At 53.3% G+C, this 27,375-nt stretch overlaps 1 protein-coding gene across 1 annotated transcript in view; it reads left to right on the forward strand.

Annotated features, from left to right (window-relative positions):
* Positions 1-27,375, forward strand: part of GRIK3 (glutamate ionotropic receptor kainate type subunit 3) — a gene marked incomplete at both ends in the record, with an annotated part of 218,675 nt that overhangs the window by 134,790 nt on the left and 56,510 nt on the right. Inside the window, 4 exons of the mRNA XM_080802689.1 lie at positions 7,334-7,591; positions 14,377-14,558; positions 17,174-17,227; positions 26,652-26,825. Coding sequence (XP_080658815.1) covers positions 7,334-7,591; positions 14,377-14,558; positions 17,174-17,227; positions 26,652-26,825 — 668 coding nt within the window. The remainder of the gene's footprint in view (positions 1-7,333; positions 7,592-14,376; positions 14,559-17,173; positions 17,228-26,651; positions 26,826-27,375) is intronic.

Here is a 27,375-nt window from a genome sequence, read left to right on the forward strand (position 1 = left end):
GTCGTGTGGTGAATATCTCATTGTGGTTTCACTTTGTATTTCCCTGGTGACCAGAGGTCCTGAGCATCTTTTCAGATTTTCATAGATCATTCAGATCTTCTCTTTCCTGGAGTGATTTTGAGCCTTTTAACCATTTTTAAAATGGAGCTGCTTGTCATTTTCTTATTGACTTGTAGGAGTCTTTTACATATGGTGGGTAGGAGTCCTTTGTGGGACTTGTGCATTGCCTGTATCTGCAGCAAGGGAGCTTGCCTTCCCACTGTCTGAGAAACATCTTTTGAGGAACAAAGTTCTTAACTTAAGGAGGTCTGATTTGTCAATATTTTCCATTATAGTTAATGGCTTTGTGTTCTATTTTTGTCTATCCTCGAGTCATGAAGATTTGCTCCCACATCCTAGAAGCTCTGTTGTTTTGTCTTTCATGGTTAGCTCAGGACCTGTCTCACACTGATTTTCTCTGTATAGTGGGAGGTAGGGGTTGAGGTTTATTTTTTTCTACACAGTGTTAGTGAGAGTGAAAACTGGTTGAACTTCTCAGGGGAGTTTGGAAGTGCCCACTAAAGTGAGATATATGCCTGCAAGAGAGTTCCTGTCCACTTTATTGATAACAGCTGAACGTTACAGGAAATAAATTAAAGGTTCATCGACAGGAGAATGGATAGACTGGGGTATAGTTGTTCCATGAAATTTGAGTTAACAATTAAAAAAAAATTCTCCCTACACAAAACATCATGGATGAGCCTCACAGGCATAATGTCGAGTGAATAAACAGTGGTCACCTCTGGGAAAGGGAGGAGTGTGCAGCATATATTAACTGGAAGGAGGAAGAGATAACCTTCCTAGGTGTTGGGAATGTTTTATATTTTGATCCAAGTAGTAGTTACATGGATGCAATTATATGTAAAATTTCATGGAAGTCTGTACCTAAAACTGATGCACTTTACTATATGATATTACATCTCAATAAAAAAAGTTTAAGAGGCTCCTCTCTACCATCACTTTCTCTTAATGTCCCTCCTATAGATACCATACCCAAGACAGACCCCTGCTGTCATTAGAACCACTGCTGTCTGACCCTGGAGGCATTTCTGCAGTTGGATCCTGCTTCCCCTTTAGGCACACTCCATCCCTTGGGGAGTCCCTTGTTCCCATGATCTTTATTTTTTCTTTTGATCTTTGGTTTTTGTAAATGTATTCCTCTGAAGCATCACTAGGGCTCTTCTGGGGGATGACCTTGGGCTTAATTCTAATTAACCCAATGAGAATGATTAATCCTGCCATCACAGCTGGATCTAGCCACCTCGGGCCACGTCAGGGGAGCAGGCGCCGTGCACAGAGCCTGGTACGTCCGCCAGCTCCACTCGAATTAGTCCTTCCCTCCATGGGAGGCCCAAGAGGCCTTTCCCCCATTCAAAGGGACTTTCACTTATTGTCTTTATTTTTAACTGTTTTGTGGAAAATTAAAAGATGAGTGACTGCCAAATGGTGTCTGAGCCAGCAACCCAGAGAGTGCCTGTGTTTTCTTCCAAGCCTGACCAGAGCGGGCCTGGAATCGACCCAGCACTCCCCAGGCTCCTCTGCCTTCACTTATTCTCTGGGCTGCTCAATTCCTTTTAAGATACAAATTGATTGGGGTAATTTTTGCTATAACTACAATTGCCACGGAAAGGGGGTGAGGGGGGCTGCATTCAGGCTGTGGACTCCTGCAATGACTGTGAACCATTGAGCTACTGTAAAATGACCAGAAAATGGATTCCAAATTGAAGCTACAAATAATGTAATTACTGCAGTGTGTGCTCAGGGCTGCCAGAACAAGAGTTGGCTGCTGCCCTGGAAACATCTGGAGATAAAGCTGCTGCTGCTGTTGCTGCTGCTGCTGCTGCTGCTGCTGCTGTAACCCCTGCCCTGGTCCCTCGGGGGCAGCAGCACTCTTCCAGGCTGGAAGAGCTTCCGAAGGTGGAAAGAACATGGAAGGGGCAGAAAAAGGGATGAGGAGAGAGGCCAAAGAGAAGAAATAGGTGATGGACAGGTGCTTCCTGGCACCCAGCCGTGAGATATAATCACTGTATCTCTGGCAGGATGAACCTCAGCATGGCCATCATCCTCCTATCAGCATCGTTGTCACTACTGTCAATGCCAGTGCACCATCACCACAGTTACTGTTGTCACCATCAACAGTGGTATCACCTCCACTCTTCACACCATCACCACCACTATCACAGTCACTACTGTCATCATCACCATCACTGCCAGACAGCCACAGCTTCATCATCACTGGTCTCATCAGTGCCAACATCATCGCCATCATTCCTACTACCATCTTCAGTCATGACATTGACATCTTCATCATCACCAGTCTCATAGTGCCAACATCATCGCCATCATTCCTACTACCAGCATTAGTCATGATTGACATCATCATCACCAATCTCATCAGTGCCAACATCATCACCATCTTTCCTACTACCATCGGCAGTCATGACATTGACATCTTCATCAACACCAATCTCATCAATCACACCCTTGCCAACATCCCCACCCCATGATCATCATTTTCCTCATCCTCACCATTATCATGGTGCCAGAATCTTCATCACCATTACCAGCCTCATCAACACAAACATCATCACACAATTACGGTCATCACCATCAGACTGTTATTACATCCTCTCTCATCAATGTGTATATCACCATCATTATTCCTACCATCACCACCGCTATTACATCACAACATTGACATTTTACCATCATCAATCCCGTCGTCATCACACCATTATGCCACAATGTCAACATTATCATCAGTTCCATCTTTGTCAGGGCCATGGCCATGATCATCAATAGTATGGTCTTCGCCCTCACCACCATCACTGTAGTCACCTTTAACTTTGTCTTCACAATTGATGTCAAAATCAAAATTTCCTCCTTCAAGATCATCCTTGTAATCCTCTGCAGAACCATAACTTGTGTTTGGTCTACTCTTCCTTGCCTCAGCCAAACCGGATACCTAGACTTGGACCCAGGCAGGGGACCATGATCTAAGAGGCTGGGCTGGGTGAGGGTGAGGGCATAGGAAGAATTTGCCTGCCTGTTTCCAGGCAGTATCAAAGGGGGAAATCCAAAAGGCAGATTCTTGGAAGTGGTAGTGGAGGGAATGAAACCTAATAGTCGTTTGACCCAGTTATTCATCAGAGGGTCCCAGAGGCAAAAGGAAAAAGATAGAGATAGGAGGCATAGGATGGAAACCAAGGACATCAGAGGACAGCTAGAAGGTTCAAAATAGGGTTAGAAGATAGTGCATGAGAGAAACTTACAGATTTTATAGAGTGTCCACAGCTTGAGGGGAGTGACCAAGCCTGGACAGCCATCACTCATTGTCGCTATCTCCTTCATGTTGTATCTAACCTCCATGGCTACACAGTAACTCACACATGATCTCTTCCTCATGGAGCACCTGCTCTCAGGGGACAAAGTGGCCAGAGGGACACTCAACACCCAGGGAAGCAACATGAATGAGCAGTGAGTGGACAGGTCAGGGCCTGGCCTCCTTCGGGTGAGGGCCCTTAAAAGAAGACTTCCTGAAATGGGACAATTTATCAACAAACCCAGGGTTCTATTTTGGAAGCATTTATTTTCATTGGGGTTGATCCCACACAAGTGCTGCTCCAGGCTTGTTGACTGTAGGGTGACAAGAGTGGGGACAGCAGCGCTTCCCTGACTTGGATTCCAGTCCTACAGCCATAGGAGCACCAGGGAGCTGCCACATGCCCCACTGGGCATCTTCTCCTGCACTTGGTATTGGCCACAAAGAATCCCAGTCACCCAGGAGATGCTCCCTATGTTGGCCTTGCTGCTTCCCATACACGGCTGCCCTGTCCCATGTTCCATGTGGCTCCAGCAGCCTCCTGACAATAACTAGCTTCCCCCCACCAAGAGTGCTGTATCTTTCACCCAAGGCACAAGTGGCATTCTCTGGTGTTCTTGAGGGAAGTACAAATTTCAGGGAAAATACTGTCTATATTTCCTCCTGGTCCCAGGAGGCAGTAAGGGAGGAGAGGTTGGAGGTCAAAGAAGAGAAGAAAATACTCTAAAGACCACCCATTATGATCAACTGAAAACCACTCCACATCTCTGCGTCCATTGGGACCACCATTAGCCCAGGCAAGAGGGCTCCTTTTTCTGGGTCTGTGCTTTGGGCGGGGGGCTGCCCTTGCCCTCCTCTGGTCAGTATCTCCTCCCAGGACAAAGGGTCAGTGGGATGAAGGGCACTTGCCTACCAGGAGCCTGTGCCCTGCCATTTTAGCCTTTGCTCCAAGTATCTAGAACCCTGAATTTCCTACCCAGTTGGCCCTGAGCCCACCTCTAGGCCTGCATGAACCTCTTCCCTGGGCTGTTCTCCAGAGGGAGAGCCATACTGCCAGGGGCACACTCCTAGTCCCTTTCCAGGGGTGACCAGAGGGCAGCTGTTTGTAGGGGTGTGGACAGAGCTTGGACATAGGAGTGGGGTATCCACATGGAGAGCACAGTCGTCCTTATGGATCACTGCAGAGCCAGCGGTAAAAGAGGGGGGCAAGCTTGAGCTGGTGCCACCCCTCCCCACAGCTCTGTGTATGGGAAGTCTCCATGCCCACCTGATTTTCCAGGTTGCTAGGGAAGTGTATTTGTCAGGGTAGGAGGAAAGGACGTGTTTTATATAACAATTTGTTAGCTTGGCTTATAGCACTTAAATATTTAGCCATATAATATGTGGGCCTCCATTTGGAGACTGGTCTGGGGCCCTGAAAATCTTAGGGGAGGCCTGAGACCAGTAGGTCATTCCCAGAGGCCCTTGGGGCAGCCAGGATGTGTCTAAATCCATGGCCCCTCAATGCTTAGGTGATGTCTTGCCTCCTCCTACCACACCATACATTCATAAGTGTGCATGTGGCACCATTCCCGCGGCCACAGGCTGGTGAGTTTGCGGACATTCTATGGATAGATCAGTTAGGGCTCCTCTGGTTGCGAGGGACAAAACACCAAATCCTATGGGGCTTAAGCAAAAAGAGAACATATTGGTTCACGTACCCAAGGTCCAAGGTTGCACTTGACCAGGGGCTCTTATTTCTTCCTCCCCTTTGGCTCTGCTCACCTGCCTACTGACTCCATTCCCAGACAAGCAATGCACTTTCTTTGGGAGCACAGAGTGGTTATCGCAGCTCCAGATCTTATTCCCACGTCCCCTTGCAGAGGGAGAGCCCTACCTTCTGGGTGTGAGGTCTTGCAGCTTCCCATTGGCTCTGACTGGTCACATGACTATCCTCCTACCCAGTGTCTGGGGCCTGAAGAAGGCCTGCATCTAAGGCATGCTCTAGCCCTGACGGCCAGGGAGTGGGAGAGGTGGGAGCCCGGAGGAAAATCAGAGTTTCCAGAAGAGAGAGCAAGAGCTCCTGGGGAGTCCTTCCCATGACTGCCCCCAGAAAGGTCCCACTCTAAGGATCTTTTAGGCACAATCCTTACATGAGCCTGTGCCTGCCCTTGGAGCCCCAGCTGCCTGGGGCTGCTTGTTTAAATCTCTGCTGTGGACACCTGGGTGGCTCAGTGGGTTAAAGCCTTTGCCTTCAGCTCAGGTCATGATCCCTGGGTCCTGGGATCGAGCCCCGCATCGGGGTCTCTGCTTAGCAGGGAGACTGCTTCCTCCTCTCTCTCTGCCTGCCTCTCTGCCTACTTGTGATCTCTCTCTCTCTCTCTGTCAAATAAATAAATAAAATTTTAAAAATAAATAAATAAATAAATCTCTGCTGTGCCTGTCGGGGTTCACCTTCCCCAGAAGCACCTGCCATCTGACCTGCCTGAGCCCCTCCCCAGGAAGGGAGCGCCTTTCAGGAGTCCCTGGGCTTCCTTCCCCACCCAAGAGTGCAAACTGTTTGAGGGCAGGGAGTCAATACTCGTTCACTCAGCAGAGGCTGGTGAAGCACCTGGTCATGCCAAGTACTGCTTTGAGCACGTTTAGGTACTATTCAGGTACCATTTATTGTTGATACAGCAATAAGCAACATAGATCAAACCCTTGCTGCCTTGACTTACATTCTAGTGGGAGGACAAAATCAACAAACAAGACTTCTGGTATCATTTAATAAATAAAGAAACAAAGCAGGGTATGCGGTTTTGGAGTCTGGCAGGAGGATTCTTATTACAAGTCGGGCATGTGATACTTCTTTAGTAAGACCACGTGGATGCAGAAACCTGAGGGAAGGGAAGGAGGAAGTCTTGCAGATATCTGAGCAGAGAGCACTTCAGCTAGAAGGGACGATAAGTGCAAAGGTCCTGAGGCAGGAGTGTGCTTAGCGTGTCTGCATAGCATCATGGAAGCCAGTGGGGCTTGAGGGCTGTGAGGAAGGGAGAGAAGGATGGGAGTTGAAGTCAGAAAAGTGGTGATAGTGATGAGGACAGGGGTGGGATAGGGGTGGGGAGGAACTGTAGTGAGCAGGGCATCATCTGTTACCATGAGGACTTCAGCTTTTAGACCAAGTGACATTGGAGCCTCTGGAGCAAACACATGATGTCACCACTTGAGGCTGGGAGAGGTAAGAAGCAGAGAGTGTCCCTGAGGAAGCTGGGGCTGGCAAGGATGCTCCAGCAGTAGTGCCAGCAGAAGAAGATGGTGGCAGTGGCAAGAAGTTCTGATTCTGGAACATTCTGAAGGTGACACAGCAGGAGTGGGATGTGGGACAACAGAGAACGAGAGGAGTCAAGAGGAATCCAATGTTCAGGGTCTAAGCCACTGGGATGGTAGAAGTGGTTTACTGAGGAGGGGAGCCTGGAGGAGGAGAGGGGGTGGCATTTGGGACACATTTGGTCTGAAATGCGTCTTGGACGCGGGCATGGTGTCCTGCAAGACGGGAGATGAGCACGTTGAACTTTGGGGAACAGACTGGGGCTAGGAGTTTCACAGTTGCTACAGGGAGATGTTTCATCCTAGCTGTTTCTCGGCCTTCCCCCCACCGCCCAGATCAGGGCCGGTCCCAGAGCTGGGGGTGCTCAGCACAGTGAGGACAGCATCAAAAGTAAACCTATCTCTGTTTCATGAGTGGTGCTAAGGGTCTCACATGCGTGATCTCACTCAACCTTCCCAATATCCACGAGTCAGGGCGATTGTAACCCCGGCTTCCAGGGGAGGAAGCCGAGATTCAGAAGGACCCTTCCTCGTCTGCCCTCCGAAGGTTCCAGCTGCTGTCTCCCCCCGCTGTGTTTATGGGATCACGGAAATCACTGCATCCCTGTGTGCACAGCCCCCAACTGCCTGACGAGGCCCAGCACTGAGCCCCTCACCTTCCCCCCTCCCCCGCTTCCGTTGCAGCCTGTGACCAGCTGGCTCTTGGCGTGGTGGCGATCTTCGGGCCATCACAGGGCTCCTGCACCAACGCTGTCCAGTCCATCTGCAATGCTCTGGAAGTGCCCCACATTCAGCTGCGCTGGAAACACCACCCGCTGGACAACAAGGACACCTTCTACGTGAACCTCTACCCCGACTACGCGTCCCTCAGCCACGCCATCCTTGACCTGGTCCAGTACCTCAAGTGGCGATCAGCCACCGTGGTCTATGACGACAGTACAGGTGGGTAGCTGGGCATGGCTGGGCTGAGGGTATGGGGTGAGGGAGGTAGAGCCCCAGGATTTGCTCGCCCAACTCAACTGCCCCTGGGAGAGGGTGTACACTCACACCCAAGCCTAGGAGGACACCCAGACACTTGCCCCTGCACTGCCATGCAGCCCGGGACCCACCGGCCACACTCACCCCTCACTCCGCCACAGCCCGCCTCACACCTTCCCCACACTCCCACCTCCACCCCCCTACAGAATGCTCTCAGCACCCACCCAGCACCCACACTCACACCTGCACAAACCATGCCCTCCCCGCCCCCCCCCCCCCCCGCTGGCTCTCTTAGACTCACATTTGCATCTGCAGCAAACATGGGCGGCCCCATGCTGACTGCGGACACAGGCTCTGGATCCATGGGCAGGGGTGCGCGCTGGCTCTGACACTTGCTAGCTGGATAGCACAGGGCTGTTTCCTCTCTTCCTCTTCCTTTCTGAAGACTCAAGTCCCAAGACATTTCTTAGCCTGGCCTCTTAAGAGAAAGTGACCTTGGCAAGTCACTTAACCCATCTGGCCCTTCTCTGGCCACGTGTCAAGTCAAGAGCTGTAGCATCCAAGCTGGAGAAAAGCCTTCTTCAGCGTTCTGCGGCCTGTGATTCTATGTCAGCTCTTGATTACCTTCTAATGGGGAGTGGGACTCATAGGGAGTGAAACCCTGAGAAAAGCTGTCTGTTTAACTTGAGATTCTACAAGCCTCTATTGTGTTCCTGCTATGCCCACAGTACCAGACAGAAGATCATGGAGGGCAGGGCCCCCACCCCCACTCGGTGCCCCCAGCATGAGCTGTCTGCCATTGAGGGGCATGAGGACCCCACTCCGGGTCACGGCCAGCATTCCAGCAGCCCTGTTAGGTGGTCTCACTTAGCACACTGCCGGGAAGGGTTGTGGTGGCTTGTCCAGACCATGAGCCTTGTGTGCCTCCAGGCTTTAGCACAAGGCCCGGTACAACAGAGACGTTTTTAACTGCTTATTGAACTGAACTGCATTGAATTGAATTAAAAATCAGGATGAAATATGTCATCATTAAATATTGCAGGAAGAGAGTCCTGGGCGCTGGTAAGGGAGAAGAATGAGGATGTCGTAATCCCATTGTTTTTGGAGGAGTGAATCCTATGGTAGGGGTGTGAGCACACCCCCGGAGGTCACTGGTCATTCCAGGCCATCAGAGCTGAGAGTCAAGTGACGGGTACATACAGTCAGTGCCAAGGCACTCGGGGAGAGGAAGCCTGGCAGGCTTGGCTGATCTGGGCTGACTTACCAGAGGGAGAGAGACATGAGTGGGGCCTTGAGGGTGAACAGACAGAGAGCAGGCGTGAGGGCATCACCAGTGGCTGGGACAGCCTGAGCAAAAACCGAGGAGGCAGGATTGTGCGTGGCAGCCTCCTCGAGAGCACAGTCCGGCAGGGGGAGAAGATTCAAGTTCGGAAGGTGGGAGGAAAAGGTCAGATAAACAAAGTGTATCAGGCTGTGCGAAGGTTCCACTGTCTGGCTTCGGAGTTCACACCTGATCTTGGGAGCAGCCAAGGCCCACTGAGTGTTGTTGAGCACAGAAGTAGAATAATGAAAGCAGAGTTTCGGAAGGTGGCTGTGATGGCATCCCATGGGGCGGGTGGCAGGGAGAGCCAGGAGCCAGAAGTCACGTGGGGGTGGCCACCTTGTTGCGGGCAGGGACAAAGGAGGCCTGGATTTGAGGGGCTGCCTAGAAGAGAACTTGGGGCCAGGATGGCAGGAAAGAACTGGACATGAACAGGGTGATGCTGAGAGGGTCGCAGAGCAGTGAGAAGAGACGCAGGAGTGGACCTCAGCCCCGCGGTCCTAGGGCCTTCGGACCGGAGGGGCTGGGGGCAGAGGCTTTGCGGAGGAGGGATGCCCTGCTGGTGAGGCTGCTCAGAGCTGATGCTAACGCCTGGAGCTCCCTCTCCTCCTGTGCCTTCGCTCTGAGGATATGAGTGAGCCTCTCAATTATCAGCTCGGAAGGCCTGGAATGCCCAGCCGCCTCTGGTGGGGGACACGCACTCTCCTCCAGCATGATTAACTTCGCAAAAGAGAGGGGATCCCATCTCCGTTTCTTCACTCTTACCAGTGCCCAGAACACCCTTTCTTGTAGGATTTAATTAGAGTTTAATTCAACTTGATTTTCAATTCGGTTCAATTCAGTTTAACAAACATTTAAACACACGAGGGAGTCTGGGAGGGAGCGGGTTTGGTCAAGAACACACTGGGCACTAGGGATTCAGTCAAATAATAGGAAGACTTTGATGAGGACTGGTGGGTGGTAAGAGGTGTCCTCCCAGAATCAGGATGTTTCAGAGGGACAACGTGGTGGGTCATCAAGCCCCTCCAGAATGGGAAGCACTTCAGAGCATTGGGCTTGGGCTGGATTTGCTTTGGGGGCAACATGCCTTTGGATGTTCGGGCTGGACTCACAGACATCCCAGTTCCCACCGACTCGAGCAATGGACACTTTATTCTCTGATGGACAAGAGTCTGGAGATGGGCCTTCCCAGGGCTGGTTTAACAGCTCAACAGAGCCAGAGCGCTGGCTCCGTATCCCTCCAGGTTTCTTGGCTTCTCTCTCATGGTCAAAATAGAGCTGCTCCAGCTCCGAGCAGCCCGTCCTCACGTGCTGACACCCTAAGAAATAGAAGGAAAGAGGAGCCAACGAGATTGTTCTTAATGTGACTCATGCCTCTTATCATGGAGGAAAATTTGTCTAGGAACTGTCCAGCAGACCATCCTGGACAGCTCACCAAATCAGTGGTTACTACCCTGAGCACAGTCGGATAGGAAAGGGAATGCCCCCTGACTGGCTTTTAAGCAAGCCCCCGTCAGCTCTGGGGACTGGCACCCTGCCACCCGAGCTATATCCTGGTTCTCTCAGCACCCTTAGAAGAGGGCACACCCATCTCTATAATTAGCGGTGCTGTGTCTGCCAACCACTCCCCAAAATGTAGCGGCTTTGAATACAAAGCATGTGTTTAGCTCACAAGTCTGTGAGGTCCCTGATTGGCTGAGCTTGGCCAGGTGGTGGTTCTGTTCTCAGCTGGATCCCTCCCCTGCCCAGGGGTCATTTAACTATTGGTGGAGGTGGCAGGCACCAGCAGGCTAGCCTGGGTGCATGGTCATGACAATTGCAGAGGTGCAAAGGAAGAGACCCAGGGTGCCCTTCCGTTTTTACTGTCTGCTTGTGACCCGCCCGCTGATACACCATTGGCCAACACAGGTTACATGCTGGAGCCCAATATCCTGAGTGAGGCGGGTTACCTGCCTGCAGTTGGAGGTCACCAGCAAAGTCACCTGGTTAAGGGTGTAGCTACAGAGTGGGGTGAAGAATTTGGGTCATCCTTACAATCGACTACGGAGAGAACTCTTTTTGAGTGTGCCTGGGGTCTCACGGATGACGATGGCCGTATGACGACACAGAGAGGTCAATGGTGTTGAGAAAAGAGTTGTTAACAGTTCCTAGAAGCAGGGAGCGGGGGGCCGCAGCCTCATGGAGAAGCACCGGGGTTAGTCGGGAGGCAAGAGCAAGAGGAAAGCATGGGCAAGAGCCTTTCTTTACTCTAAACCCTTTGATTATCTCATGACCATAAGATAGCCTAGATGATGATAGGTGGCATTTGTTAGGTTGGAATGTCCTTGATGAGGCAGGAAGCAAAACAGAAATTGGGGTTTGATTGGAGGGCTTATAATATGATCTTGTGCACCCACCAAAAACACAGGGACAAGAAGAATGGAAACAACTTTGGCCATTAGTTTGGCGCATGATTTCAGGATGCCAGAACATGAGTGAGAGAATATCGCAAATGATTATATTATAGGAAGCAGCAGGGTTTGCCCTGTGACCTGTAACAAGTGGTCACCTTTGTAACCTCTCTGCACACAAAGGCAAACTCATATCAAGGGCAAAAGGAAGGGTCTTAGAAAAAGCCGAGGTGAAGGACCCCAAAGTAAGAGCCAGAAGGTTGGGTCTCAAATCCTAGTCCCAATGCTAGCGTGCTGCAGAACCTTACCCTCCGTGGGTTTCTTTGTAACCCTGGAACAGTCAGCGTGCCTTCTAGGACAGGGAGATGTTTAAATAGGGTAATGAATGCAGAAGTGCTTTGTAAGTGAAAAGCATGATTCTAACAACCATGATTCACTGTAGATATTTTGAGAGAGATTGATTAGGGAAGCAGCGAGGAAGGAAGGCTCATCTCGGGCAAGCAAGAGCCTTGTCCTCTGCTGGGGTGGGCTGAGATGAGCCTCTGGTCTCCTTCGGGAATACACTGATGAGAAGGAGGTCTGACATTTGCTACCGGAGAATGTGGGTCACTGTGTATTACACAGGGCAATTCACTTGGCTGACAGGAAGACTCCGGTGGCCTCTGCTCTAGCGTGCAGGCTGTCCCAGTCCTCACGTCCTGGATCCCCGAAGCTCACGTGCCTGCTGCTGCCATGCATGCCTCCCAACACTAAGCGAGTGGGAGTGAAGTGAAGGCGGGGCGCCTCCCAGGGTAACAAGTGTGAGAGGGCAGCATCGTTCAGCCCCACTGAGAATTTCTGGGGCGAGATGGGGAGGGAGGATGAGGCTGGTGTGTGTTCCAGAGGAGATGGTGGTCCCTCCCTCCTCGGCGCAGGTCAGCTGATGGCCCCTTCCGGCTCCATCTCAAGTCTGGTATTGGGAAGCCCTGTAGCCCCTATTAGATCCAGACCACTCCAGACTCCAGAGCCCTTCGCCAGCCCACACACCTGGGTATGAGAACTTCCAGGGGGCTGGGGGGAGTCCTGAGGCCGGTGGCCATGGCAAAGCCTGTTTGGGAGCTCCTTGGGAAGCTCAGGTCACAGGGATATATCTCTGTCCTCCCCAGCCGAGGGGAATGGTGTACGCCAGATGGCCTTCCCCATGTCCAGCCCTCCGGAATGTGAAGGAGAAGCTGAACAGATCCAGGCATTTGTAATCAGAAATGGCTTTGGAAACCCGGAGGCTCTGTTGGAAGGCTTTCAAAGTAGGCGGTCTGTGTGACGGGGACTCCGTCCAGATAGGGGACACTGCAATAGTTGATTGCAAACTTTAATCCAGAGCAAACTAGCTTCACCAAAAAAAGGGAGGGGGAGGGGATTTAATTGGCTGCCTTTACTTGGAAGCTCAAGAATCATTTTAGCTTCAGGTACTGTTAGATCCAGAGGCTCAAATGGGTATCATTAGGACTTATTTGGCCTGACTTCTGCCACGTTGGAATCCTTCTCAGGTTCTATGTGGTGATGCCTAGACTTACTGCCTCCCTATTTGGAAGTAAGTGGAAAAGAGTGTATTTCTTACCAGTTGCTCTGGTACCATTTCTGGAAGTCATCTGATAGGACCAAGTGGCATCACCCACCCATCTCTGAGCCCATCCCTATGCCTAAAGGAATGTGCGTGCTGATTGGCCAGGCTGGGGCACATGCTGTGCCCTGAGAGCTGGGGATGGACTACTCAGAGTCACATGGTCCAAGCACCGGGGAGGAGTTGCTCTCCAGAGGAGAAGCAGACTCCTGTTCGTGGAGGAATGGAGCAGAGCTGAGTGGAGCGTGCAGTCGAGGCACAGACCCTGAGCCCTGAGCGTGGGCAGACAGCCCAGTGGGACCCCGGCCCCTGCTGGCTCAGCCCCTCCCTGAGTGGGGAGGGGGTATCGAGGGCAGCAAGCAGGCTTACTCCCAGGGTAAACAGAAGGGAGTCAGCAAGAATGGACCTTGAAATAGCCACGGAAATGAACTTAATTAGACCTAAGTAAGCCATTTGTCTCCAGGAAGTGACATTCAGTTTTCCCTGGAAGTCCCTAAATTAAGTGGTTTTGCAAAATGCCAAGGTGGAGGATGGATTTTTCAGTGTGGGGAGAAAAAAACAGTAAGTCAGTTCAATTATGGTGATTTGTGTTGAGGGCCTCCTAAGTGCCAGGCCCCATGCTAGGGGCTGTGGGGACCCAGCCCATGAGGTTAAGGAGGCCATGGCTGGATGAGGGAGTGAGATAAGGCCAGAGGAGGCTAGTGCTGAGGGAGGAGGGAGGGGGAGGGCATGTCTTGTTTGAAAAGAGCAGTAGGGGCAGGCTTCCTGGAGGAGGTGATTGCACAGAGCCTGGAAAAATCAGTCAGGTTTACTGAGGTAGGCTGCCCTTGGATTGGGGGCACAAATACCTCTTTGTCTTACATAGTCCAACAGTTGGTACACCTGAGTCTGCAGCCTTCACTTGTGCCCATGTCCTGGAGGTAGGTTCCCAACTTCCCAGTGTCATACGTGGGGTGACGAAGAGGGGTGCCCTCTGGTTTGGGCTCCATAAAGGCTAGTATAGAGGGGAGCACGTAGACGTGGTTTGCGGGAATTTGCTGTCTGTACCTACTGCTAAATCTGTACGTGTGTCTCTGTGTCTGTGTATGCACAGGCTTTGATGTGCACGTGTAAGGAAGTCCCAACATATGTCTGTGTCAGCAAACATGTCCCTCTAAGCATGTGTTTGTAGGTGCCTACATATCCAGGAACGTGTGCCGGCATGTACAGCCTGGTGCACACGGCCATACCCAAGAATCCTGGTGCCCATGCCTGGACCCACGTGGCTCTGTCCACACACCTGCCCAAAGCTCTGTGGGCCACGCATCCGTGTCTGTGTGTCTGTGTGTGGGCACAGACCCGCAGTCACAGGCCATGTGCTCACCCGAGTCCGTGGAGGCTGACAGCCGTGTTTACCTGTGTGTACACATGTGTCTTTTGCACCCCGGGGACCTCCCAGGGCTCATCCGCCTGCAGGAGCTCATCATGGCCCCGTCGAGGTACAATATCCGCCTGAAGATCCGCCAACTGCCCCTTGACTCGGACGACTCGCGCCCGCTACTCAAGGAGATGAAGCGGGGCCGGGAATTCCGCATCATCTTCGACTGCAGTCACACCATGGCCGCCCAGATCCTCAAGCAGGTGTGTGAGTGCCAGCCAGCCTGGGGCATGGAAGGGAGGGGTGGGACCTGCCTGCCCCTTCCCCCACCCCCACTTTCCCCATTCACCCACAGCCAGGAGGTGACTGGAGCCGGTGGGGGTCGGGGGAGCCCAGCTCTGCTTCAGTCTGGCTACGTGAACTGACCCCGGTGCGTGAGTTTCTGCAGCGGCAGAATGGACACATGTGGTCTCTAAGGTCTGAGCCCACGTGAGGACGGAGCCATGCCAGGGCTGAGCCCAGCCTAGTGCCTGGTGGCTCTTGCCTCAGTGCTCGCTTCTGGGCTATGGCTGCAGGTGGGAGGCAGGGGCTGAAGCGGCGCAGGACTGAACATTTCAGGAAGCCCTGGGAGGCCTCAGGGTGGCAGGAAAAGTCCCCGGTGGGGGGAGGGGGGACACTGCGTCTTCTGTATGAGGTCCCCGTGGCCCAGGACGCTTGTGGTTATTCTACTACTGGGAGGTTTATTGAAGTTCCCTGTGCCATCTGCTCAGCTCTGCAGCGACCGTGGGGGAGGGAGATGGCTCTGGGTCCTGGATGGGCCTCTGTTCCTTTCCAGACACAGCCCAGTGTGGCATGCTGGGAACCAGAGCCATCTCTGCCAGCTACCTAAGAAATAAACAGCAAAATCGCCCACAGCCTCCTTGGAGGGTGCCGCAGCTGAAACCCAGAACGCTCCCATTCGAGCCTGTGCTTTGTGTAAAAGGCAATTATACGGTCCCAGAAAGTGGCGTTGGTGATTGAAGGAGGCATTCCGTGGAGCTCTAAGTCCTGACCTGGCGGGGTGCAGCTGGTGGGGAGGAGACACAGCACAGGGGGCTAGGTGCCAGGCTGGGGATAGGAGTTTTCAAGTCCCGGGAGGGGTTAGGGTGGGGACATTGGTCCAAGTCCCACCCTCCAGTCCAGCCCTACAGGGGGTGCCCAGGCGGCCCAGCAGCCATTGTCTTCCCCCAGGCCCCCTCACCCCGAGGCAGGAGCATAACTCACTTAAGGGTTTGAATCTCACTTCTGCCCTGGGGTGTTGTGCGCCTGAGAGCAAGGAGCCCCAGTGTCCTCCCCTCCTCTGTAGACAGAGCCAGTGATCTCTGCCTCAGACCAGGACGGAGGATTCTGAGATGAGGCAGGGAAAGTGTGTAGCCCAGTGTCGGCACTGGGTGTGGGCCTCTGTGGGGTCACTGTGGAGGAGACTGACGCTCCCCAGAGAACCCTCACCCCTCCTCCCTGGGCGACGGCCCATGCCTAGTGCTTCCCTTCTCTTCCTGGCACATGTAGCAGAGACCACCACAACCCTGGCTGGTCACGCTGAGAAGGGACCATGTGCCAGGTGTCCGGAGCCCCTCAGTCAGCACCCCCCTGGCAGGTGGCAACAGTTATCATGCCCAGTTTACAGGTGAGGAACCTGAGGTTCCTGGGGAAAGGAAGGAGCTCAGGTCATCCAGCCAGAGAGTGAGAATTTACTCCCATGTCTGTCTGACTTGAAAACATTCAGAATAAACCTGGAGACAGTGTGCCCCTCTAAACCCTGAGCTCTGCAGAGGTAACCATGGCTGCTGGCTGAGGCCTGGTTTAAGCCTCGAACTTGCTGACATGGGCTGTAAGTCTCCCAGAGGGCAAGAGAAGGAGTGGCACTTTCCACAGGTACCTGACCCTGGGAGCATTTTCTTCCAGAGCACTTAGGGGGCCTGGCATTCTGAAGAACTCTGTAGAAAGTGCATTATGGTCATTAGTAATATAGATTATAGGTTCCTAATAAAACACGTAAATGTAGGTAATGCAGGCTTTGTAATGACACCTGGTAATAATTCCATGGCAACGGAGCGACCTGCCGGTGGTCACCTGAAACAGAGAAGCCAGGCTGTGCTGTCTCCTCCCTCCAGGGAGGATCAGCCCTAGCACAGCCTCTCCTCCTGGGTCCTGGCTGGGCCGGGGCCAGGGCGGGGGCAGGGGCAGGCTTCCGCACACCTCCCTCTCGAGCCAGGACAGTGAGTGCAGCTGGGTGGAGCCAGAGCCCTTGAGAAGACAGTCTGGGGCTAATTCCAACTGCATTTCTCTAAGTGTAGCAAGCACAGAGATGCTTATGGAAGAGCCAGACGACTGGGCCCAGCCCAGCCCTGCAGAATTTAGAATCTTTGCATGCAGAGTACAGCCCAAGATTCTGCATTTTTTTAAAAAGATTTTGTGTATTTATTTGAGAAAGAGAGAGAGTGAGCACAAGCAGAGAGAGGGGCAAAGGGAGAGGGACAAGCCGACTCTGCTGAGTGGGGAGCCTGACGCGGGGACTTAATCCCAGGACCCCGGGATCCTGATCTGAGCCCAAGGCAGATGCCTAACTGACTGAGTCACCCAGGAGCCCTGAGATTCTGTATTTGAATGTGTCCCGAGGACTTGGCAGCACACTCCAGGGAAACACCACCCCCCTCCGCACCCCCGCTGTCTGCCAGCCAGTCATCACTTCGGGGAGGTGGTCTCAGAGGACATCCCACTCCGAGTGGCCCACCTCCCCCAAGCCCCCCCCCCAGTCTGGTCCTCACTGCCGGGGTGCAGATGGGGAGGGGGCTTCCGGGTACTCCCTGCACGCCGCTGACACTCTGCTCTCCCGCAGGCCATGGCCATGGGCATGATGACCGAGTACTACCACTTCATCTTCACCACTCTGGTAACGTACCCCTGGGTCCCGACACGGGCTGGGGTGGGACCCCCTCTGAACAAGATCAGCCTGGTGGGGACGATTGCAACAGTGAGAGGAGACTCAGGCTGGCCTTGCTTCCAAAGGCTCTAGGTATAGCCCCAGGCAAGGGCCCAGAGACATCTCCGTGGCCCCAGAGCTGTGACTCAGGACAGGGAGTCTAGACCTGCCTGTGTCAACACAACCTCTTCTGAGGACTAGCCAGTCATTAACTTCCTGGCCTCAGCCTCTTCGTCTGCAAAATGGGTGCGATAATGGCTTCTACTTCCTAGAATGTTGAGCTCCGAAAATAAAATGCTGAGGGCAGTCCCTGATTCGTGTGAAGGCGGTAAAAGTATTAGCTGCTCTTATTAGGAAGACCCTCGGCTCCCACACGCTTCCCCGAGGATGTCTCAGTCCTCATGCAACAACAGGAAATGCTACTTTGGATTCCTGCAGCATCTGTGCTGAAGTCTGCCCACTCACTCTCAGCTGGGCCAGCCCACCTGCAGGCTCCAGATGGGTCCTGTCCAAACTCGGAGAACATTGAGGGCCATTTAAACCCATTAGGATAATTAGTTGTGGCCTGAAATCAGCAGAATAAAGAGATCCCTGTGGCAAAGGGGCGCCCACACCCAGCCACCCTGCCTTGGATTAGGTGTCCTAGCACCTCGCTGGGGCCCTGGGAGGACTTTTCCACCCAGCCCGGTTCTGGGGCACGTGGCGGCGTCACCAACAGCCTGGCAGGCTTCTGCGTTCGCTCATCCGTCTGGCACCCAGGAACCCTCCTTCCCCAGTGCCTGGGCATCGGCGAGGGTCTCAGGACGACTGCGTGGAGGCCCCGCCCCCGAGGACCTCCCATCCTGTGCTGTCCCCACTTCCGCGTCTATCTCCTTTGGCAGGCATGTGCCATGACATGCCTGGACACGGCTGCGGCGCACTGTGGAAGGAGACACCGGGTGCAGAGGGGCTGGCAGAAGATGGGAAAGTTGAGGCAGGAAGATAGACGCTTAACTGGGGCCTTGAAGGATCAGTAGGAGTTCACTAAGGAGAGAGAGGAAGAGTTTGCCGTGCAGAGGGAACAGCATAAGCAAAGGCCGAGTGACAGGTTAGAGCTTCACTGGAGAGCTGACTGATTTCTAGAACCCGTTGTAGTCATCTGCTCCCAAATCCACAGTCAGTGACAGCATGGAGGTAGCTTGGAGTTGGCTGTGGTGGAAGGAATATTCATACCACCGAAGTTGCTGGATATTATGAAGAAGGGTTTGCAACCTCCCCTCCTCTGAGAGCTGGTTACTGAGTGTTTACCAGCACACCATGGCTTCTTCCCCGCCCATTGTTCCCTGTGCCCATGGCGGAGCTCAGGACCCGCCTGCACATGCTCTTGATCCAGGGCTCAGCTCTGGATGTCTGCCCAGAGTCATGTTGGGAGAAAGGGATTCTGGAAGCTGGTGACTAAGATCAGCACCTTCTTCCCTGAGTTCTTTCTGGATTTCTGCCCACCCAAGTTGACTTTTCCATGTCGTGCTATATCTTGGAAAGTCATTAGAGGCTGGAGGATAAGGTCCCCAGACCTCCCATATTCTACCTCTTTTTGGAGCTAGGAGCGGGTAGAGGAGCAAGGCTGGGAAGGTGCAGAGGGGCACATTCCAGGGGCCCAAGGCCCTGTCCCCAGGCATGGCAGCCCTGTCCATGCCATCCTGGGCTTCTAGGGTACTAAGACCAATTTCTAGGCCCTTAGCCCTATGGCCTGGCTTGACCTTCAGGCAAGGCTCTAGAGAAGGCTCTTCCCATGTTGCTTTCATTTTTTAAAAATATTTTATTTATTTATTTGACAGACAGAGATCACAAGCAGGCAGAGAGGCTGGCAGAGAGAGAGAGGAGGAGGAAGCAGGCTCCCTGCCAAGCAGAGAGCCCGATGCAGGATTCGATCCCAGGACCCCGAGACCATGACCTGAGCCGAAGGCAGAGGTTTAACCCACTGAGCCACCCAGGCGCCCCCATGTTGCTCTCATTAATGCCATTGCCTTCCTGGGGTCAAGGTTAGAGGTCTTGGAGGGAGGCTCAGGGCAGGCTCCTAATGCCGCAGGGCCTCCTCCAGCCCTAGACAGCATCCATTTCTCTTACTTTTTCATTTCCTTAATTCAGGCATCCATTTACTCACTTGTAGCAGGCACGTACAGATCCTCTCAAGGCCTCAGATACTGAGCTGGGCACTTGGGCGGGAGAGAGTGTGTGGAGATGGACCCACACAACGCTCACCAGCTGGCAGGCTTCCTTCATGCATATAGAGATCAAGGACTGTGCCTGGTTCACCTATCCATCTCCAGCACCCAAAGAGTGCCTGGTATGCAGTAGGCGCTCATGAATGCTTGAATGAGCAAATGACTACCATACAACATAGAAAGTAATCCATGAAGTTATCAACAATCTTGTCATGGCAACAGTTAAGACCATGGACTCTGAGGCCAGCCTGCATGAGTTAGAGTCAAGATCCTTCCACTTCCCTGGGCAAGCTACTTCACCTCTCTGGGCCTCCTTTTCTCATCTACACAATGGGTACAGTAACAGCGCTACCGCTGTGTCAAGTGCCTGGTATTTATTTGAGTAGAGTAGGAGGTAAGAGTTCAGTGGGTGAAGTAGTTCCCGCGTAGGTCTTCTCTGTATTCAGCTTACACCATCTCATCCACAAATCCAGAACGCCTCTCCAAGGGAGGTATGATCTCCCAACTTTATAGCAAAGTAGAAACCGAGGCTCAAGAGGTCACCCAGCAAGAAAGGGGCAGAGGGAGGGCTTTTACCAGCTGGGAGCTGTCCAGCTCCGAGGGCCTCCGCTGGGAGCCGTCATGCTGAAAGCCCGCACGAGGCGGGGGCTGGCCTCCTCTGGCCACCCAGCAGCGATGGGCCAGACGTGGTGACTGACACCAGTGGAGGGGGGAATGGAGCCTCCACAGATCTCAGCAGGGCCCACACTTCACAGGTTCCCAAGCCCTTTCTCACATCGCAGCTTTTCCTCTTCCCAGGGCAGGGTTTTTGCTCCTCTTTGATGGAGGGGCCAACGAGGGACCAGAGAGGTTGAGGGAGCTGTCCAGTCTCGTAGCAGATCAGGGGTAGAGGCCTTGGTGCCGACTGCCGGTCTCATGCGTGGCTGTCCTGGCCCCCGGCCCATCCTCCCTGTGCCTCTCTGAGGGTCAGGGAGAGTGGATCTTCCCAGGGAGGGACAACCTGCACACCACGCTCAGCTCTGCTGTCTGCGTGTGTCGGTGGAGAAGGGGTCCACCAGCCTCTCCCCCAGCTTCCCCTCCCCGCCCACCTGCCAGGGCGACAGCTGTGTCCCTTGGGCCCTCTGCTCCGGCCCTCATCCCACTTCAGCCTCGGCTTCCACTCCACGATCCTCTTTCCAGCCTCCGTTGGCTTCCCAGCCTACCTCGTGATGCTGCCTCCTTGCGCCCATTGGTCCGTCGAGGCTGTATTTCAGGAGGGCGGTGGCATTTGGCATTTATCTCCTTCCCTTTAGGAAACCCACATCACCAGCGCCTCGCCTCTAAAAAATTCTCCAAACTTGCTTCTTTCACGCAGAAGACATTTTAATTACCCCAGCGGCCATTATCTGCTCCAGCCAGCTTCGAGCCTTTCCCAGATAACCCCGCGTTAATCAGCCCCAGCTGAGCCCCTGGTACATGTCATGTGTAGGTAAAAGCCTGGAGGTGAAAAAAGAATTATAATAAATTAATAGATAAGCAATCACAATTAATGCCACTTCCCGGCAATAACAGTTATATCATGGGAAAGATATTTTCATCTGTCATTCCTTAAGGCAATGTTTTCCGAGCTTCAGCTTCTACCCAGTCAGACCCATGGGGTGCTAATGAATTAGTCTATTATGTTATGCTGAATGTTTCTAAAAGGTCCCTCGTCGATACTGAATTCAGTGTGTCAACATTTGGCATCGAGAACAGCAACTTTTTGCCAAGCAGCAAGGTTGCCCACGGTTCACTGTGTACAGCGCTTGGGGTCTCAGGGCAGTGTGGACACAGACTCGGAGCTGGACAAAGAGGCCTCTTTAGCAGCTCCCCGTCATCGCTGCCCTCACATCATGGGAGTGGGGACACTTTGTGCCCCAGGCTCGGGGTGACAGGGAGGGAAGCGATCCCAGCCATGACGCCCCGTCCCGCCCCCCTCCCCGGGCTCGAATAGCTGCGGACACCGAGTGAGTGTCAGCAGACCACGTGCTACATCTGGAGATGGGAAGGGCTGCTGTCACCAGCCCCCAAAGCCCCCCTACCAGGGCCAGAGCTGCCGCGCTTCCCACGGAGTCCGGTTGGCCTCTGGTCCTAGAGGAGGGCGAACAGAGTCAAGGACACCCTGGGCAGGCTGATGCTTTGGCACTCTTCGGGCCTTAGCTATAGGTCAGCCCTGCTTTGGAAGGGAGGCTGGGTCCTGTGCAGGGGGGGAGTGAGGAGGGCGCCCCTGGGGGCAGAGGTCAACTTCTCTTCCACGGCCCCACAAGTTAGCTCTGGCCCCAGACTCACATTCTCCATTCTGCAGAACAAAATGGCTTCACCTCCCCTTACCTGCCTTCAAAGGCGATTTGGGGGAAGATCTCTTGATACTAAAGCAGGCCCCTTAAGGGTCTCACCTTCCCCCACCCCAGGCAGTTTACCAAACCCTTCCTAGCCTCCGGCTTCACTGAGAACTCCCCCTGAGAGGAGGATGTGAAACACTAGTCCCCGATCCCAGACCCTCCCACTGCTGTTTAGGCGCCCCAGAGAGCTACTTGGCTGGCTGACCTTTCTTTCCACTTTGGGTGACAGGGGTATTTGGCTCAGGGTTCATGGGGGAGACAGACACAGACACTAATAGTTGTCATCAGTGGAGTGAAAGCCAAGAACTCCCAGAATAAGAGCAAAAGACCCCTGACCCCCTCCTATGGTGCATGTGTAAAGGAGAAGTCAGGGGAGGCTTCTTGGAAGAGGTGCCACTTGAATTGAATCTCAGAGAATAGCCCACCCAAGAGGGTTGAGAAGACGGATGGTCCAGCCAGAGGCCAGAACATGCACAAATGCTGGCATGGTGACAGAAGCTGCATGATGGGGGCATGGGCAGCAGTCAGGGAGGAAGGGAGGGGAACGAAAGTGCTTTGGTTCCCGAAACAAACATGGGAGAGTATGGGAAGAAAAGTGAGGCTGGAGAAGGGTGGAGAGCCTTGTGAACTAATCTAAGGAACTTGCATTCTGAGAAGGCAGTAAGGATCCATAAACATGGGAGTGAGGGGGTTGGATCCCAGAGACCGTTCTGAAAGCTGTGTGGATGGCAGGCTGGTCATGGGACAGAGGTAGGGCTCAGGAGCTGGGCTGCCCGGGTTGGACTCCACTGCTCCCCGGGTTAGCCATGAAACCTAACCTCTCTGTGACTCATTTCTTTCCTCCCAAATGGGGTGATGGTAATACCCTCCTTGGATAAGGTGGAAATGAGAATTCAGCGAGTTCATTTACAAAAGGCACTTAGAACGCTGCCTGCTGTTCTGGGGTTCACAGGTGCTCATAGCTATTAGCCCGTCGAGATTGCTCCTATGGCCAAGTCGGCCCAGCTCCTGTCTGCTCCTCTCCTCCGACATCTGGGCATGTCCCTGGGGCCATATCCCATGCCCGTCACCCAGAGGACCCACAGCCAGAGAAAGCAGAAGAGAAGCATCAGTCAAACACTCGCCTAACGTCTTCCATGCGGCACACATGCTCTGCGCACACCCATGAACCCACTTCTTCCTCATGACAACCCCACCTGCTAGGTCCTGTTATTATCGCCTGCATTTTGGCAGCTGAACCCACGGAGGTAAGGAAGGTAGATGCAGCTGGGACCCAGATGGCTTGGCCTTGCAGTCTGTGCTCCCTGGCTTTACCCAGGCTGTCTCCGTGCGCTGAGCTCGGGAAGGCACTGCGGGGTGTGAGGCCTCCTTCTGGGCATGCCCTCCCCGCACCCCTCCACTCCTCTCTGATTCCGCACCTGTCCCCAGCTCCGCCTGTCAGGAGTCATGACTTAGATGAGGGGTTTCCCAAATCACAGAGTTGCCAGGCCGCACCCCAGACTCTCTGTGGCTTATATCCCCAGAACAGCTCCAAAGACTGATCAGGTGCATGTTGCATGTTTGGCGATCACTGGGGCATAAAGCACAGGAGTGTTTGAATAAGACAGACGGCAGTGTGCTACCCGCTGTCCAAGTGTGTGGGAGGGAAACTCTGGATCTGGAGCGCTTCTAATTTCCGTGGTGTAAACACTCCCACCAAGGCTGGTACCAAGCAACCAAGGAGAGGTGCCTGGAGGCAGAGGCAGAAAGAAGTGTGACAGTCAGCTCCCAAAGGCCAGCTCCCCCACCCACTGAAACAGACCTGAATGCAAATTCTGCTCTGCCTTTTATGAGCTTTTTGAGCTCAGGCAGCTCACCTCATGCCCCTGAACCTGCTTCCTCATCTGTAGAAGGAGCATACTGTTAAACAGCTACTTCGCAGGGGTATTGGGATGGGATGGTGTCCTCCACGTGCAGGACTGAGCGCGATGCCCACCCTCCCCTCCCCACTGAGACTGGGGCAGGCAACCTTGGGCCCACTCAGTAAGAAATCCCCCATCTGCTGAAGATCCCACCTTCAAGTCCAGGCCCACCCCACGTCCTGGCCTAGAATCAGCGCCCTAGTTGTCTGAGCAAGGCTAGGATGAAATTTTCTTGCCTGGAGCTCGAGTCTGCTCCAGATCCCTCCCCGACACCCTGTTCCCTAAACCTTCCAAGAGGAAACCAACACTGTGCATTCCAGGAGGAGCCCATTTTGGGCGTGCAGCTGGAACAGGAGGAATTTAGCATCAGCTGGGAATATCTGAGAGACCAAAGGATGCCAGCACCATGTGGAAGAGCTGCCCCACGGGCTCAACGTCCCTCGAGCCACCGTCGAGTTCACCGAAGTCTGGACTGTGATGGCCCTGACGGCTGCAGGCATGCAGAGAACAGTACAGCCCCCCGGGTATCCTGCCTCTCTCCCAGCACAGGATGCTGCATAGGAGTTGAGGGGCCCAGGAAAGAGGATGGACCAGGGGCCAGGACAGAAGGCAGCTTGATGAGGATAGAAAAGAATAGAGAGTTGACCAGGAGGACCTTAGGACCTTAGGACTCAGTTTCTAAGCCACTAGTAGGAAGGGACCAATCTAGATCGTCATAATAGTATGTTTTCTCAAAAAGTAAAAAATGGCTCATGCAAATATAGGAGGAACATGTGTCAAAGGTGTATCCAGCTCGTTAACAAGGGAGCCAGTAGGTTGGTAAGGCAGGCTCAGAGAGCTTGGGAGGGATTGAGTTTTTATTGGGAGGGAAAAATACCGAATAAGCCGGCTCAGTTGGTTACAGATTAATGTCCTGCAAGGGTAATAAAGCCACCATGGTGGGGTTTATCTTTTCAATGAGCCACGATCTCCAAGTTAACCCAGAGTCTGGATCTTCAAGCAGCAGCTGCCTGTGAAGTCAGACCTGGGCCCCTTCTCCCAGAGGATCACAGGGTGCAGGGCTGGCCTGGTAAGGGACGCTCCCATACTGCATAGAACGGAGATGCTGCTCTCCTTCTGCCTTTTTTATAAGTTGGGGGGGATTTTCTTAATAGGAGGGAGCTCTGCTCTGCTCCCCCTACCTCCTCACCACAGCCACTTCTCCTAGCTTAGGACCTGGCTTCTCCCTCCACACACACACACACCTCCCCTCAATCCCTCGCTGCCTCCTTGCCTCTAGGCTCCCCTTGCCCCAGAGCTGGAGCTGTGAGGTGCGTTAAGGCCAGGCTTCCTGGCCCCTAGGCTGGGGTCTACTCCTTACACCAGACTGGATGCCACCTGACTATGGATAGAAAGCCTGACTGTTAGTCCACTGCTCCCAGGACACAGCAGGTGATGAGACCTGGCTGGTGATGTCAGAGGTGAGGGGAGAGAAGAAGCCAGCGGCATTCCTTGAGTCCCAAGCAGAAAGACTATTTTTTTTAAATTGAATTATATTTGACCTACAATGTTATGTTCATTTCAGGAGTGCCAGACAGCCAATCAGTATTTCTATATATTACAAAATGATCCCCACAAAAGCTTTGGTTATCATCTGTCACCATACAAAGTGATCACCCTATTGTTGACGGCATTCTCTATGCCCATGACATCCCCATGACTTACTTACTCGATAACTGGAACTTTGTACCTCTTCATCGCCTTGACTTATTTGACCCATTCCCCCACCCCTCTCCCTTCTGGCATCCACCAGTTTGTTCTCTGTATCTATGAGCTTGTTTTGTTTTTTAGATTCCATATATGTAAGTGAAATCATACAGTATTTGTCCTTCTCTGTCTGACTTCACTCAGCATAATGTCCTCGAGGTCTAGCCATGGTGTACAAGTGGCAGGACGTCGTTCCTCCTTATGGCTGAGTTATATTCCTCTGTATATATACACCACATTGTCTTTATCCGTTATCCGTGGATGGACACTTCCATATCTTGGCTCTCGTAAGCGGTGCCGTAGTGAACATAGGAGCGCACCTATGTTTTCAAATTAGTTTTTCTGCTTTCTTCAGATAAATAGCCAGAGGTGGAATTGTGAGATCATAGGAAAGTTTTAGTTTTAATAATTCTTTGAGGAGATTCCATACCGCCTTCCAGAGTAGCTGCATGGGTTTGCGTTCCCCCAACCAGCACATGAGGGTTCTTTCTTCTCCACATCCCTACCAACACTTGTGATGTATTTTGATTTTAGTCATTCTGGCAGGTAGGAGGTGATCGCTTCTTGGGGTTTTGGAAATGGGCATTTCCCTGGTGACGAGTGACAGTGAGCGTCTTCTCAAGTACTTCTCCCTTTCAGCCTATTCATTTGGTTGATGATTTCCCTCCCTGTGCAAAAGCTAGAAAAAGGAATTTTTTTTTTTAAATAGTCTTTCGTGGGGGTTACAACAGCTCTCCTCTGGGTCTTGGGAGATGCCCAGGCCCAGTGCTCTTGGCCCTCCCAAAGTGGGTGTACCTGTCATTGGACATGACCTTTATGACCATTATCAAACTCCTCTGATGTTCTGGGCCGGGCCTTTTATGTGAACTGTTGTCCTGGGTCCTATCAAGGAGGCATGAGGCCCATTTTGCAGACAAAGAATCCAGCAGAGCCACCTGCCCAGGGGTGAGGTCAATCACCGGTCCGAGGACATTCTAGTTGATTCCCTGTCCAGCCCTCCTGTGGGCTCTCCACCGATGCTGAGCCTCACCTCGAGCCGGGAAGGGCTCTGCAGGGAGTTGCAGCCTTGGGCTCCCGGCACTCAGAGAAGGGAGTCAGGGGCAGGCAGTGGTGGCCAGGCTGAGGGGTGGCTGGAGCGTACGGCAGGCCACACCTTTATTAACTTGAACCTCTTTCCATCAAGGATCTGTATGCGTTAGACCTGGAGCCCTACCGCTACTCAGGGGTGAACCTGACGGGGTTCCGGATCCTCAATGTGGACAACCCGCACGTCTCAGCCATTGTGGAGAAGTGGTCCATGGAACGGCTGCAGGCGGCTCCCCGGGCAGAGTCTGGCCTGCTGGACGGCGTGATGATGGTATCCCAGCCAGGCGGGCCACCTCCGCGGGCGCCCCTTCCTCTGCAACCCCCACTCCGTTCCCTCTTCAGTCCTCTCTTCCCTACCTCTGTCTTCCCTGCCACCATTTCCCTTCCTAAGACCTGTCCTGTATCAACCAGACCTCAAGCGGGACCCTGGAAACACAAGGAATCAGACTCAGTCCCCCTCAAGGGCAATAGAGGGGATGCTTATAAAGGGTATTACAGAGTGCAAGGATAAAGACCTGTGGGTCCTGGCCACAGAGGGTCTGAGCTGTAACCAGCTGGAGCCTAGGAGGCAGGGAAGGAGAAGGTGTGGGTAGGGCCTGGGAGCAGCAGGAGCGATGAGATGAGGGAGAAGGGCCTGGAAGAAGAAGGTCTGAGCTGCAGACAGGGTAGGAGTTGGGTATCGGCTGGACAGCAAGGACGCCCAAGCCTGGCCTTCGCTGGGGGCACGGACGGGGTCACTCTGGGCCTTTCCCTCGTCAGGACCCCATGTGCCTGGTTGGGGAGGGGAGAGGAATCAGAGCAGTTCCCTCGTGGCTGGGGAG

The sequence above is a fragment of the Martes martes genome (assembly GCF_963455335.1).
Source record: "Martes martes genome assembly, chromosome: 4".
NCBI classification, from domain to species: domain Eukaryota; kingdom Metazoa; phylum Chordata; class Mammalia; order Carnivora; family Mustelidae; genus Martes; species Martes martes.